Genomic DNA, 14613 nt, shown 5'->3' on the forward strand with positions numbered 1-14613 from the left:
ATCTTAGACATTCATACTTATGTACTGCTACATGGGGTCCAGTTAAATTTATAAACAGCTCCCAGTTAACTAAACTGCTCCCAGCAGCCTAAAGTTGCTTGCTTTTCCACATGATAAAAATCTTTCTGTCATTTTTACTCTTGTGATCTCCAATCTGCAAAAAGTCCTTTGAAACTGGCATAAAGCTCTATAGAATTTAGCTTTACAAATAAAGTACTTTGTTGTTGTGCAGCTTAGGAAGGACAAAGAATTCAGTTTTGTGATTGCTACTTAAAGAAAAACCTTAATTGTCAGATAAATAGATGGCTCACAGACAGACAGGTTGCCACTGCTTCAAAAGGAAGCAACTTGCAGGCAGAGGAAAAAGAAATTTAGGAATTGCAGGACACTTCATGAAATTAGTGCCTTATTCTTGACCTGAGCTTGCAATCAGGGTGACTTGAGAAAAAAATGCAGGAAGAAGTGATGATTCAAGAAAAATTGACTTGCACAGACAGTTAATTTTTTTTTCTACCTCTAATAAAGGAGCAACAAAGAATTGACACTGATCCAACAGACTATTCTCTTTCCATTGCCTTTTCATACAAGGGTGCTTTGTAAGTGTATTTATACCAGCCAGAAAAACAGTTAATCTATATAATTAATTAATCAATTTAATATTAATTATTATAAATTATAATAATTATTATTAATATTATTAATAATCTATATAATTATTAATCTCTAAGGACATCTATTTCTATCCCTTTTTCTTTCATCCTCCCTTTCTTTTGCATACCCAGCCAACCTCTGGTAGCACCAGTTTGCTGACAGACCACTGCAAAAGCAGAACTAAGAACAACAATCACCATGAACTGTAATTCCAGTAATTTCTAGATAGCAAAGGATTTTTCTGTACTGTCACATTCAGTACAGAAAAAGCAGATTAAAGCACATTTAAAGCAGATCTTTCAAATCATGTTCTCAAAATATTACTATCATGTTGGCAATAATATAAATATTCTGCTAATAAATAGCTAATAAATTATTATTAGCTATATAATATATATTAGTTATTATTATAATATAATAATATTATTATAATATATATTATAATATTATTATATAGTGATATTATTATAATATATATTAATATTATTAAATAATAATAATAGCAGGTATAATAGTTAATAAATTATTAGCTTCTGCTAATAAATAGCTTGAATTTCCTTCAAACCCAACACAATCTGTCACTAAAGTTTGCTTTTTCTGAGAACTGACACTGAGAGAAGTTTTCCTTACAAGCTTCTAAAGATACTCCAGCACAATTCAAATCAGGGCAAAAAAAATAATAAATTAGGACCTCAAGAATTAAAACTGTTTTTGAGTTGGTAAATGTCCTGAAATTCACATTTTCAGAGGAGCCAATGTATATGTTGTTCTCAAGCATTGTCTCAGTTCCAAAGCACTGCCTAGAAAATATTACTCATTAGCAATGACTCACATCCTCAGACAGCTGTAAACCAGTTAAATTTAGTTGTGGAATTGCTTCATTCTGAGGAGGTTCAATGATACCAATAGGCTGGGCCAGTTAAAAGCAGTGTTGGAATGAGAATTCTGCTGTGGACACTGGAGAGAGCTGGGCAGGGCTTTGACACTTTCTAACCCACTGCCAGTGCCTCAAAGCACAGACATTGATGTCACTGGGCAATATTTGATGTCAAATGCTATCAAATAACACAAAAGCTGCTCAGAAGAGATTGGATTTGGCAATACATGAGCCAGTTGTTTGGTTGCATATGGTTAATTACATAATCCATTAAAAATTCTCATTTATCTCAGAGCTTCTCTGGGTGACCTTTGTTGGTATTCATCAGGCAGGAGACTGCAGCCATTATCCAGCACCAAGGTTTCAACCTTGGTTGTTCATCAAGAAAATCTGTTGGGTCCAACTTGAGTCTGATACTTCCATTCCCTCAAGTAATTTAAAACAAAACACTGCTATCACAAACACCAAAACAAAATAGTTTAAACTCTGCTGCTTCTCTTTGATGAAGTTTAGATATTACTCATTTATTTAATATATATTAAAATGTCATTATACTGAGAGCCATAATTGAAATCATCTGGTAATTAATTTCCCAATCTAATTATGAATAACATCCATTTTGTTGAAATCCTGGCCTAATCACGCAGAATAACATCATGCTAATTCTCCTTTCAGCTGTGTCCTGACATTATGAAGCAATCTCTAAGGCTGTGTTTTCCAAAGTTTTACCCCTATGACCAACCAAACACAAAAGGATTAAAAACCCAGCTCTTCTGAGGACATTTACTCACTGCTGCTCCAAGTCTCTGAACAGGCTTGGACAAAATTGTGCAGAGATTTGACTTAGGAAAGTTCATTACAGAGAAAACACAAATACTACAAATTGGAATAATTTCATATTGATGGATCCCAAGTGTTCAAAAAAAAGAAAAAACAAAAGTACTTTATTGTGCAAGGCTGGTAAAACAAGGGGGGAAATTAAACCTAGTAATTGTTAAGTTATTAACAATCCTGATATCCTGTTTTGTAAGAAGCAGAATAAAACTAACAAGCTGGGACACTGCTTTTTGAACATCTCAAGGTTCACAAGGTTAACACTTAAAGTAACATTTTAGAAGTGCAAAGAGAAAAAGTTTCTACACTAAAAATTAAACTTCTTTACTTGGATAAACCCTGTGCTTCATTTCATTGCTAATTACTGTGAAACCAACAGTCCTTGTTCTATGGCAGCTTGATCTCTGTTACTCAGCAATAGTGATGATGCTTTCCTGACTTGCTGGAGATGTTGGTTTTGGTTCTACACAGAGCAAGGACAATAATAATTCCTGAGTCACATTAATACTGATACCTCCCTGCTTAGGGACACACGGTACAGAGCTGCATATCACACTCCCATAGCAGCAAAAAAAGGTCAAAAAAGACACAAAGAGAGGAAAGGCTGAACTCCTCAGGGCACTGAAATAGCCAAGAATGGAAATCAGGGAGCAGAAAAGACCAACCATTGAGGCAGAGCAATGGACAGGATGGAAAAATGGGATTTAATGCTGATTATAAAGGCAATCCTCACAGCAAACTAAACTCCATTCACATTATCATTTAGGCTTGCTCAAGCAGAAGGCTGTACAACTTGAACAAAGATTTTAAATTAAATTACGATTCAGACACTGAATTACTTTGCCCAAACCACTGATTTATTATGATCAAAGATACACTGTAGGGTAAAACTGTGCAAACCCTGAGGGAAGAGCTCTGGAAAGGAGGGATGCTTTAAATCCCAGTGCAAAACATGGCCAGTCAGCTGTGATTGTCCTGCCTCATTCTCCTGGGAAGGATATGGACTGATGAATAGCAAGGGATCAGGAAATTACACTGTAAATACTAAATAGGAGTGTGTGTTTGTATTTTTCAGTATTTAGCTATCACTGCTGTTACAGAATTACTTCAGAACACAGTGACAGGTAACAAAATATCAAACTCTCACATTAGTTAGTGATCCACACTCATAAACCCCTAAAAATGTTAAGAACCTAATGTATTAAATTAGTACCATCATCTGCTGGAACCTCTTCACCATGCAGAGGAGCATCCTAAGTATGAAATGTGTGTTATTCTGAGACAAAAGGACCTCAGTTTCCTCTGCTGACATTCCCCCAGTTCTCTTACCCTCTGGGTGAAATCACAGATTTGAAAGCTGTTGATATGTTTGTGCCTTATGGCACTCCTAAAGACTGCATAAATTTGTCCAGAGACCCAGCTCTGAGAACTGTTCAACCTAGTGGGTTCAAAATTCACTCCTGAATCCCAGAAACTCTTGATTTAAACTGGAAAACCACTCCTTCCTTGTTCTAGTGAAGATCCCTAAGCTAACACAATCACTGATGATGTTCCAGACACAGCTCAGACAAAACCCCCAGGGGCAGAAAGGGCTGGAAATTGTGAAGCCTGGCAGGCCAAAGAGCAAGGAAAAGCCATGTGAGGAAGACTGATGTCAGCAGCCTCAAAAATGGCACACACCCTTGCTTTTCCTGCCTCTTCAATCATGGGGAAGTTTGTCTTGCACCACAGTGAATACACCAACAAGGCTGATTAGCTTTATCTTGCCAGAAAAACTACACTTTTGATTCATAATGAAGGCAAGGGGCCCAGAGCTGGCTGTCTTCCCAGATCCCTTCAAGAAACCAGAATTTGTCACTCCCCCTACCTATGAGGGATGTCCTGTCTTGAAGGACATGATATCAAAGTGACTTCTCCTCTTTGAGGGATACCAGAAAAGTTCCTCCCCTATACACGACAGATTTGCTGAGCTGTGGCTCCAGATAATTCCAGAAACTGCAGTTTTCTTGTAACTGAGCTGTTGTCCTCAATCTCGTGTGCATCAGTTTAAAATCCCTCCTCAGCCAGCTGCAATAGTGGAACCAACACCATTAATCTGCTTTTCTGTCTTTGTGTGAGCCTGCTTACCTACAGGGTAAGTTACTTCAGATAAAAAAAACAATCAAGCACTTTAGCTGCTAAAGTCAACAGGAGGGATTCTTTAATAACATTATTAAATACATATATATATATATATATAAATTATATATATTATCACAAATCTAAATGGAGAGAGTATTCTTTACATAAGTTCTCAAAATAAGAAACTAACTTGCTATCTTCCACACAGAGCAACATTTGATTTTTAAAAAGAATATTAGCATACATCTGGGAATACAGTTACATCTGCTACATACAATCCAGATCTTTTTCTTTTATTGTGGTATCACAAAATGCTCAAAAAAAAGTATAAAAATATAAAAATAAAGAAGCACATTCTCCACTTAAAAATTCTAAATTGTAACATAGGTAGACACAAAACCTTATTTTGAATCCAGTAGGTTTGTCTGCCATAGATGCTGCAATAGCAGGAGGAACTGTTCACTGAAAATTACTGCAATAGCATAAAAAGTGTATTCCTTGGGTAAATCCCTGGAGAAATCACTGTCACCTCTACAAGCACCTGCAAACTATGGACTATCTGCCATGGAAAATACTGTCTCAAGCTAAGCTTGGGGATCTTTTAGGATCCATATTCCAATCAGAAAAATGTATGTTATTAAATGTTGTTAACTGGCTCTAAAGAATCAAAGATACCAAATCTTTGGGATCTGCCTGAAGCTGCTGTAACAAACTCAGACACCTTTAAAACTTCAGCAAGGAGCTGAAAAATGATATGAAGATATGAAGAAACTGTGCTGTTCCCCTGCCCTAATATCATTTTATTAGTTGTCCATTCATGGAAGGAAAAATGAAACAACCACACACCGTGTCACCTGAGCTGGGCTGCAATTACTCTGAAAGGTCTTGGCAGATTGTCTGAGAGCTGGAAACTCAAGATGGAGGGGTAAGAACCCTGCTTTCAAACTGGTCATGGCTCACTGTAAAATGAAAATAAATTCTGTGTTGTGTCCTGATTTTCCATGTGGAGATTAACTCACCTACCTGGATGGCTGAAAAGAGTCTCACATGATAATTATGCTGAATTAGAACTTACATAATGAAGCCTCTTCAGCCTTCTTTGGCACTTTCATTGCTACCACAGGTAGTATTGTGAGAGAGGGGAGGGATTAAAAGCCTGTCTAATTTTTCCTATTATTCCTCTAGCTGAAGATAATTCTATTATCTAAAAACCCCACCCCACATGGTAAAGCAATTCTCAAAGTACCCTGGTGAAAAAGAGAAGCTACTGTAGGCAGCACCTTGGACACAAAGGGGAACCAATAAGCCAGAATAGCTTCTAGAAATCTCTAAAAGAGAAATTTGAATATTGTCTTGTTCAGTGGTCAGCAAGGCTGTGACAGAAGGGCCTGAATGAAAGAAAAAGCAGCAGCAGCAGAGCTCTGATCTCCCCTCAGGGAGAAGCTCCCCACGTCCCTCCAGGACACATCTGGGAGGTCACATCTGTCAGGTTTAATAAAGAAGCTGACACAAGCCTGTGGGGATGTCTGGTCTTTTTTTGTGGCATTTGAAATGTCTGAATTTGGTGTAGAACCTGTTCAGTGGCGTGACTGGAGACCTGGAGTAAAAAGAGCACAGCTCTGCCAGGGACTCACAGAAATGCTCTTGTAACTGGGCTGGATAAGCCCCTGATTTCCTGAGGAAAAATTCCCATTTCATCAGCCCTGGGAGAGCAGAAAGTGCAGCACATCCACCTTCACCTCCCTGCAGAAGCTGGGCTGATGAGCTGGAGCTGGCTGCTGCCCCTCCTGCACTGCCCATGGTTCAAGCACATTAAAAACAGAGAATAAACTTGTCCACAGGAATGGTACAGAGGTAAAAACCCCTGCAGGGAGAGGCAGGAGACACATGCTCACCCTGGTTGTGAACCAAGGTGCAGTTACAGAGGTAAAAACCTCTCCAGGGAGAGGCAGGAGACACATGCACACCCTGGTTGTGAACCAAGGTGCAGCCCAGCTTTGCTGGACCCTGTGATGCTGAATTATTCTTTGCTGCACAGCTCACACGAGGGGAATGACCAAGCCAACACCTGCAGTGTGGGCACTGAGTGACTCCTAACGAAATGCCATCGTGGGGAGGCTCAGAGGGATGGCTCAAAGGCCAGCCTGCATTTTATAATTTTATACATTTGATAAATTCTATAAATTCTTAGGAAACCATCTCTTCATTAGCTTGGTAGGCAAGTTCAGGGTCACACCTTGGATGAAATGACCATAAATCAGATCTTTGAAAATGCAGTTCCTTCCTCCTCTGAGCTCTCTCACCTCCTCAGGGCTGTGGCAGAAGGTAAACCCACTTCAGAGATGAGGGAATAGGAAATAAAATAAAAATAAACTTTAAGGTACAAACACTGCACTTCAAGGTTAGGAATACTCAACCAGTTGTAGTAACTATGTAGTAACCATGAGCAGCACTGATTTTAAACAAACACATCTTGTTTGCAGCCCCTCTCTCCTGCCACACAGTATTTCTAATTGTTGAGCACAAGATGTTTATTCTGATTTCCAAGTTTTCTGGAAAGCAGAGGACATGGATTTCCTGTGGAGAAAGGTAATGCTTCTTACTCAAAAGTGCAGGAGCATTTGAAACCTTCCCAAATTTTAGCTAAACAAGTCAGCACAGCCAGCTAAGAAAAAAATCAGTCTGTGTTCTTCCTTTATCACAGGTCAATTATCACACAGAGCATGGGGAGCTGCCAAAAACACTGCTACGTTCAGACACTAAAACTTGCATTTTATTTGCCTGCAGCTGCATTGCACAAAGAAGGGAGTGTTAACCCCCCTGCCCAAGACAAAACATGACCTATCTCCAAAGCAAGAGGTGATTGATTCCCTGTTTTGGGGTTTTTTTTCCATTTCAGTGTATTATTACTTATCTTTTGTCCCAAATGCTATTTCCTTTGCTTTCAATCAAAATGCTTTGATTGCAAAATATTGATTTTTTTTTTCCTCATTTCTTTTCACCCTTGTCTGCCAGCACAGATGGACAGAGGTAGCATAAAGAGTAATTAAGCACCATTTAATGTTTTTCAGGTTCAGATTTCAAGCTTGCCCAGCATGGTCCCTACTTTATTTGCAAAGACCTTTTCCCCTGGCCTTGAGTTTTACAAATTTAAAATGAGATTTTATTCAAGATCTATTTTCAATGAAATGAGAGAAAAAAAAAACAACAATCCTGAAGCTCTATAAAACCAAGTTTTTGCATTAAATTTTCAGACATAAAGCCAAAGTCTTCAAATTTCTACCTTATGCCCTACTTCTATTGTCTAAAATAAAGGTACTACCTTTATATACAGCATCCCTGTATGAGCTTAACTGGAAAGACTCCAGGATTTAAAATGTGAAGCATGTGGTTTCCTCAGCAACCTGGAAAATGTATTTTGGTGCCTACTGGGTATCAGTGATGATGCCAATTGTTATGTTAATTTTTCAGATCTCTGTTGTTCATAATCTTCTTCTGTGTCTTTCAACTGATCTCTGTTCAGCCAGTGAACTTCCAGTACTTCCTTCACCTTGATTTTTGGATGAGCAAAAAAGAATACTTTACAGTTCCCCACCTTATCCAATGCAACAAAAATAATGGCTCATAAAGCAAACCATGAGGGGATCTGTGTCAGTGAATCCACACACAGACCCAAAGATAAAGGGTGAACTTTAAATAATGTTTTGTTTCAACAGCAGCAATTTGGGATAGCAGAGCTTTGGGCACCAATCCAAACAAATCCCTGTCAGTGTCACAGGTGACAGATCAAAAACAGGCACAGAAAATAAAATAAAAATCAATAATAATATAAATAATATATATTATATAATATATATTAAAAAATACCCATTTGACTACGGCTACACTCTGGTACAGGCAATCTGTAAATTTCAAAAGAATTAATCAAGTCTTCTCAAATGGCTGAGTCATGTAAGTTAATGATTTTTTAATAAATTCTGTTCTTGTCAGATCTTAAGCACTTTAGCTTTTGCTACACATTTTATTTGTACCTAGCATTAAAAAATATTAGTGTGCAAAATTTAGTTGATTAGAATCCAATTTCAAAAATATCCAACTTCAAAAATATCTGAGCACCTGCTGAGGGAAGAGTACTTGGCTGAAAATTGAATGGTATCCACTGACCCAAGTCATGATTTGGTTAAATTCCTTCAATGTGCCACATCTTCACCCTGTTCCTTCTCCTAATTTCCAAATACATATTATTTCCATACAAAAATACTAATTAAAACTATACAAGAAAAGCACTTTTTGTACCACGTGCCTTTCATGATCTTCCACTCTGCTCAATTAAAATCTCTGAATACCATTTAAACCATGTCAGTAAATATAAAACAAACATTTACTGTCAGATAACAAAGCCAGCACAAGAAAAAACCCAAACTACTACCCATAATATCTATGACCTCTGAAAATACTTTAAACTGGACCTTCAGATCTTCAACTGGAATATAAGATTAAAACCTGCTCTGTCTGAACAAAACAATTTGTAACCAAAAAAAAAAAGATTATTGTGCATGGAGGTAAAATTTAAAGACTTTTTTTTATGGCAATAAAAATCCAAGCTGTCCTGGAAGGTCTGAAGGATAGCACTTGGATAAAGCAGAAAACGAGGTGTGCACTTTAATAAGATGCACTCTAGAAATGCAAAAGAAGCAAAAATAAACCAGAGTTTACAAGGATTAAGAGGAAAATGTTTATATGAGGCTTCTGAGTCTCCAGGCAGAGGGCAGAAATCGCTATCTGTGCATGAAAGGACAGCCAGATAAAAATGAGACTTCATCATTTTTCCTGAAACACCTGAAACAGATTTTATGCAAGTTCCCAGAACTTCTACAATAATACATATTAAAAAATCAGGCAAGTCCTTCCTTAGGTATTTTCTCAAGCTCTGCTTTTCTGTGGAAGATGTTAAAGAGAACAAGAGAATGCAAAGCCCTCTCTATAGAAAATCCCACACCTAGTCTTCAATTCCAGGTCTGGACAAGTAATTAAAAATCTGAGTTAAAGACATCAACCCTCAAACTTTAAAGGCCTGCACTTCCAGTTATTTACCCCAGGCTGTACAAAAAATAAAAAGGAATTCCATATTGCAAACCTCAGATGAAAGAATTGTCACCTTGTGGATTCTCCACAAGAATATTCTGTTAGCTAGTCACAGAAACAGAAAAAAACCCCTTTGAATTTACAGCTCTCACAATTTAACTGCTCATGTTAAAGAAAATGCCTCCAGCAACTTCAAGGCTAAAGCAAATTCAAATCTCTGCAGGCGATTCTACAGGAAATATGTATTTTTCTAGAGATAGTTTATATGTTTTTATACAGAACAGGCTGCCCAGAGAAACTGTGGATGCTCCATCCCTGGCAGCATTCAATGCCTGGCTGGACAGGGCTTGGAGCACCCTGCTCTGCTGGAAGGGGGGGAGCTGGAGGGTCTTTAAAGTCCCTTTCAGCATTTTATGGTGCTTTGTTCCTTGGGGTTTCTTTGTTTTGTTGTTTTAGGAAGCTCAGAGACAGGAGAACACCACAAACTGCAGTTTATTATTGCACTGCTATCCTCAGCAGAGCTGTCCAGGAGAACAGGACCTTGAAGCTTTCACATTTAAAAGCCTGGGTCCTTTCTTTCCAACCTGAAAATTCCAGGTGATTTTACTTGAAAGCAGCAGGGAACAGTCATGAAAAAGCAGGTCAGATGCACAAAGACACAAAATGAAACTGTCTCAATATGGATTACAGTGGTCTCAAAAAAACAAATATTAAAAAAAGAACCTTTAGAGCTGCCTAGAAATGATCTAATGAAAGATCATTCTCAAGTGTCAAGCAGAGCAAGAAAAGGTGTGAAAAAGCAGTGGAGGAGGAAATGGAAATAAAAGCAGCTCAGTGACATTTAACATTTACACAAATGTCAGACTCCCCACCTCTTGGTTAAACACTCAGCTGGGATCTCAATCTGGGTCTGGAGGCTGCACCACCAATTTCGTAAAACAAAAAGAAACACAGCACAAAAATCAGGACTCTGTGTTTCTGAAAGGATGAACAGTCAGAAAAATGAGACTGGGAAGATGGGGAATTAGGGATGTGCTCTAGAATTATTAATGACTTATTTGTGGCTGAAGTCCATGCCTGAACTTCCATTCCTGTGTGAGGTTTGCTGTAACAGAGCTGATCATGACCTAAACCCTCGTGATTTACACTTACAGACAAGAAGAAAAGGCATTGGACAAGTGTCAGAAATCAGTCAATATTCTGAGCTATTAATACACAAGAATTCTGTAGAATTGATTAAAGGTCCAGGAAAAAACAGAACAAAAGCCCCCACATCCTCAGCCTAATACACTGAATAAGAGCTCCAAGAGCAGCTTCTCTAAAGATACAGAGAAAAAAAATGTTCCTCAAATTAAAATTTATTGCAGTGCACACTTTTCTCTCTTTTTACCCTGTGTAGAGGAAAATTGGGATATATTGTGTGTGCAATTTTCCAACAATCATCCATAATGACATCCATTCCCTAGGACTCAATACCCTTTGGGAAACCTCTCCAATTTGTCTGACACAGTCTACATGGTTTTTTACCCAGACCTCCCCCAGTTCACTGATAAGGGCTACATTTTCTTATCCAAAAAAACGTGGATAGTCTGATTATCCTATTCTAGCACTTCCCAAGAAATATTAAGTATGATAATACAACATTTCTAAGGAAAGTTACACAAAGTTCTCCACAAACTTTCCAAGGAGGTTACAGAGAAATCATCCCAATTATTTCTGCTGCCACAAGCCCTCACTCACTCAGTCACACACTGAAGTCATCATCAGCCCTGTGCTTCAAACTGGCTTTGGTGAGGTGCTGGGTGGGAAAAGATTGGTTTTCCAGATCATGTGCCCTGCTACAAATGCCTCAGCCACAGGTAATATTAAGATGGAAGCAGAAGCAGCACATGGAGTCAAAAAAAAATTCAAACAAATTCATCCTCCAACATATTCCCATGGTATCAATGGGCTCTTAATCTCCAGAATGTACATTCTGGTTCAGACTCTGACAGCCTTGGAAATTGAGAGGCATCAGATTTGTTTATCTGACCCAGAGCTCTCCAGCCTTACCTTCTTCTGAAGAACGTTAACTTTGCGTTCCTTCACCTCCAGCATGTCCTTGAGGTCGTGGATCTCGCCTGCCTGGGTGCCCTTCTCCTCTGCCATCTCCTGGATCTGCTTTGTCTTCTTGTTCAGCATGGTCTCCTTCTCCTCCAGACGTAACCGCAGCGCATCCACCTGCACCCAGGAGGGCAGAACAAGCTTTGTTCAGCACTGAAGGAGAGAAACCCCAAACTACACCTCCACAGGGGAAATATTACAAACAGATTCAGAAATCTAACACCTCTTTCTTGAAGAATTCAACACACATAAGATTGGGATAAAGCAGTTATCATAGGAGAGACTAAATAGGAAAAATAACCAACCCTGTTATTCCCAAGTGTATGGGAATAATGCTCCTTCTGGGAAAACCTCAAATCATACTTCTCACATAATTCAGGCTTGTATCACACAACCCTGAACTACTTTTCCTCAAAGTAGAAGCCAGCACAATGTGTTGTGGAGAAGTTCTCTCACATGCAGGGAAAATGACCCCTTTATTTGGAACATTACTAATAATCAGAGAATAAACATTGACTCGCTGCACCAGGCAGTCACTTCATAGTCCAGGTTTTAAGCACAGTAACAGCTGAGGCTGAAGGTAATGAAAGCAGAGCTCTTTGCAGCCACTGCAGATCACAACTGGAAAGAGGTTACCTTAGGATGCCTCAGGATATTTTGGCTCAGAAAGCAAAGTAATAGTTTAAATATAACGTGTTTTCCACAGCATGCAGTGTTATATTAAGGGTACAATTGAACAAATGACACAGTGCAGGATATTGTGGGTGCAGTTTGGACACACAAACACACTTAGAGCTCCCAGGGCCTGAGTGAATTTAGAAACACTCTGGGAAGCCTGCTGGGACCTCGAGCTTCAAAACTGCACCTTGAGCATCTTTTGCTTTTCCTTCTGCATTTCCCTTCCATGTGTGAAACAGAGCTCACAAGACAAAGGAAACGGGAGAAGGAATCAGAGCTACCTGAATATAAATTCAATGAGAAGAGTAAGGTCAGAGCACAGACTGATCTCCAAGACTATTGTGGAACAGGAAATCCAGCAGCACCGAGCACCCACGACAGCAGAGGAACCCTGTGACCCCTCTCCACTCAGCACTCAGGCACAGCTGCAGTCTGCCAGCCTGGCTGTAATCTCTTTTGACACTATCAGATTTGGTTCCTGTTAGCTGAAGCCATTCCAGGACATCAGTCACACAGAGTGAACAGGCTGATCAATGGATTTCTTGCTCCTTCTGCAGAGCACAGACTGGCAGAGACGTGAGGTGAAAGGATGACAACCGGGGGACAGCCCCAGCTGGGGCAGGATTTTTAGGAACTCGCTCTGCTCATGGTACTCCGAGCAACATTTAGGTTTAACATGTTATTCTAACTCCATTTCATTTCGAGTTGCTAATGGAAAATTGTCTCTGAGGCTCTGCATTTGCAGTGTTCACCCCCAAAACCCTGTGGTGCTGTGTGTGCCTCCTGTGACACGGAGCAGTGAGCGCTGCAGCCCCACTGCCACCTCTGCGTCTGGAGCCTTCTCACTTACACATCCCTGATTAAAATCACATTCCTCACCTCTCACCCAGCAAGGGGAGCATGCAGTGTGAGCTGCAGGGACATCAGAGTGCCAGCCCTTACCCAAATATGATTTATAGGATGGATAGTGCTTGCAATGAAAGGTTTAGCAGGTGGATCACGCTTCGTCTTCTTTCTTAAAACACACAGTTCTATAGATTGATTAGGTATGTTCTGCCCTGGGAATCTTTGATATTAAAGCTAAGGGTCACTTTTATTAATTCTTGAAGGGAAACTGAAAATCTCCCTCACAAGAAAATACACATACTCTCTACAGTTGTGTTGCAAAATATTTGAGACAGTCCAGATGCCTACAGCACAGTAGTGCTCTTAAGTGAAAAGAGAACATCTGCAAATAGAAATTTATCCACAGAAAGCTTTCCATTTTCTGATTGATTATGCTCTTTGAGCTCTATATTAGCTTATGGTTTGGGGTAAATTGCATTCCTGGTTTTATTTGTGTGAGGTCCTTGCCTAGAAAACCATAGAAAACACTTTTGAAAGCATTTTCAAAGGCTGGCAGGACACACAACCATCACCTCAGCACTATTCCTGGCAGAACACTGCCCTTGTTTATCCATGTCAGCTCAGTTTATGCATGGCATCCTCCCACAGTGACAAGAACTGAGCTCTGTGGCAGTCAGGTGATGCCAAACAGAGGCAGCTCAGGATTTTCTCAGTACATGGAAACGACCAGGCCAACACCACCGAGGTGCTGATGCCCCTTCTCCCCAATTTTGTGTCTTGGATGGTTTTGTTTTAACCCTGGGTTAACCTAACAGCTTTCCCAGTAATGGGATTTCCTTCCCAGTAAAGCCATTTCCCAGTTCTGCAGGGCAGGAGGAGCCTGGCAGGGCAGCTCAGGCTGGCTCACCTGCCCTGCCTGCAGCACCCAGCAGCTCCAGCACACCCAGAACACCCCCAACCCTCCCAGGTACAGGGCAAAAACACCTCTCCTCCCAGGTACAGAGCAAAAACACCTCTCTGCAGCTGGATACCAGCCACAGGACTTCAACTCCTTCACTGTAAGAGGGAGAGATGAAAACCTGTCTTGGGAGCCACTGACATGTTTCCATAGGAGCTGTAAATAACATTCTGTGTCTCTGTCCTCTGTGTGTCTGGTCATACATTAAACATGTAGAAGTCCAAACTTCTAAGGGAAATTAGTCCATTAGTAGCTCCAATTACTGCCAAAGAAAGCACAATATAAAAAAAATAATATTTAATATAAATCTCATCTTAAGCCTTTTTTAGAATCTTGAATTCTGCAATGACCAGTCTTAGCTTTAGAATATTCCCAAACTATAGGGAAATCATTTAAATTTTCAGAAGTCATTGAGTTTCAAACCTCACTGTTTTTCACTGTGCTTCTGAGTTTCAGGAGC

General features: G+C 39.6%; 1 protein-coding gene across 31 annotated transcripts in view; it reads right to left on the minus strand.

Annotated features, from left to right (window-relative positions):
• Window positions 1-14613, minus strand: part of ERC1 (ELKS/RAB6-interacting/CAST family member 1) — a 272618-nt gene that overhangs the window by 171775 nt on the left and 86230 nt on the right. For all 31 annotated transcript variants that reach the window (XR_015285955.1, XR_015285954.1, XR_015285957.1 and 28 more), the window contains one exon: window positions 11621-11788. Coding sequence is in view for 25 of the 31 variants with exons in the window: in XM_086886167.1 (XP_086742293.1) it covers window positions 11621-11788 (168 nt within the window). In the remaining 6 variants the exon portion in view is untranslated. The remainder of the gene's footprint in view (window positions 1-11620; window positions 11789-14613) is intronic.

This window comes from Cyanistes caeruleus, chromosome 4 (genome assembly GCF_971803275.1).
Source record: "Cyanistes caeruleus chromosome 4, bCyaCae1.hap1.1, whole genome shotgun sequence".
Taxonomy (NCBI): Eukaryota; Metazoa; Chordata; class Aves; order Passeriformes; family Paridae; genus Cyanistes; species Cyanistes caeruleus.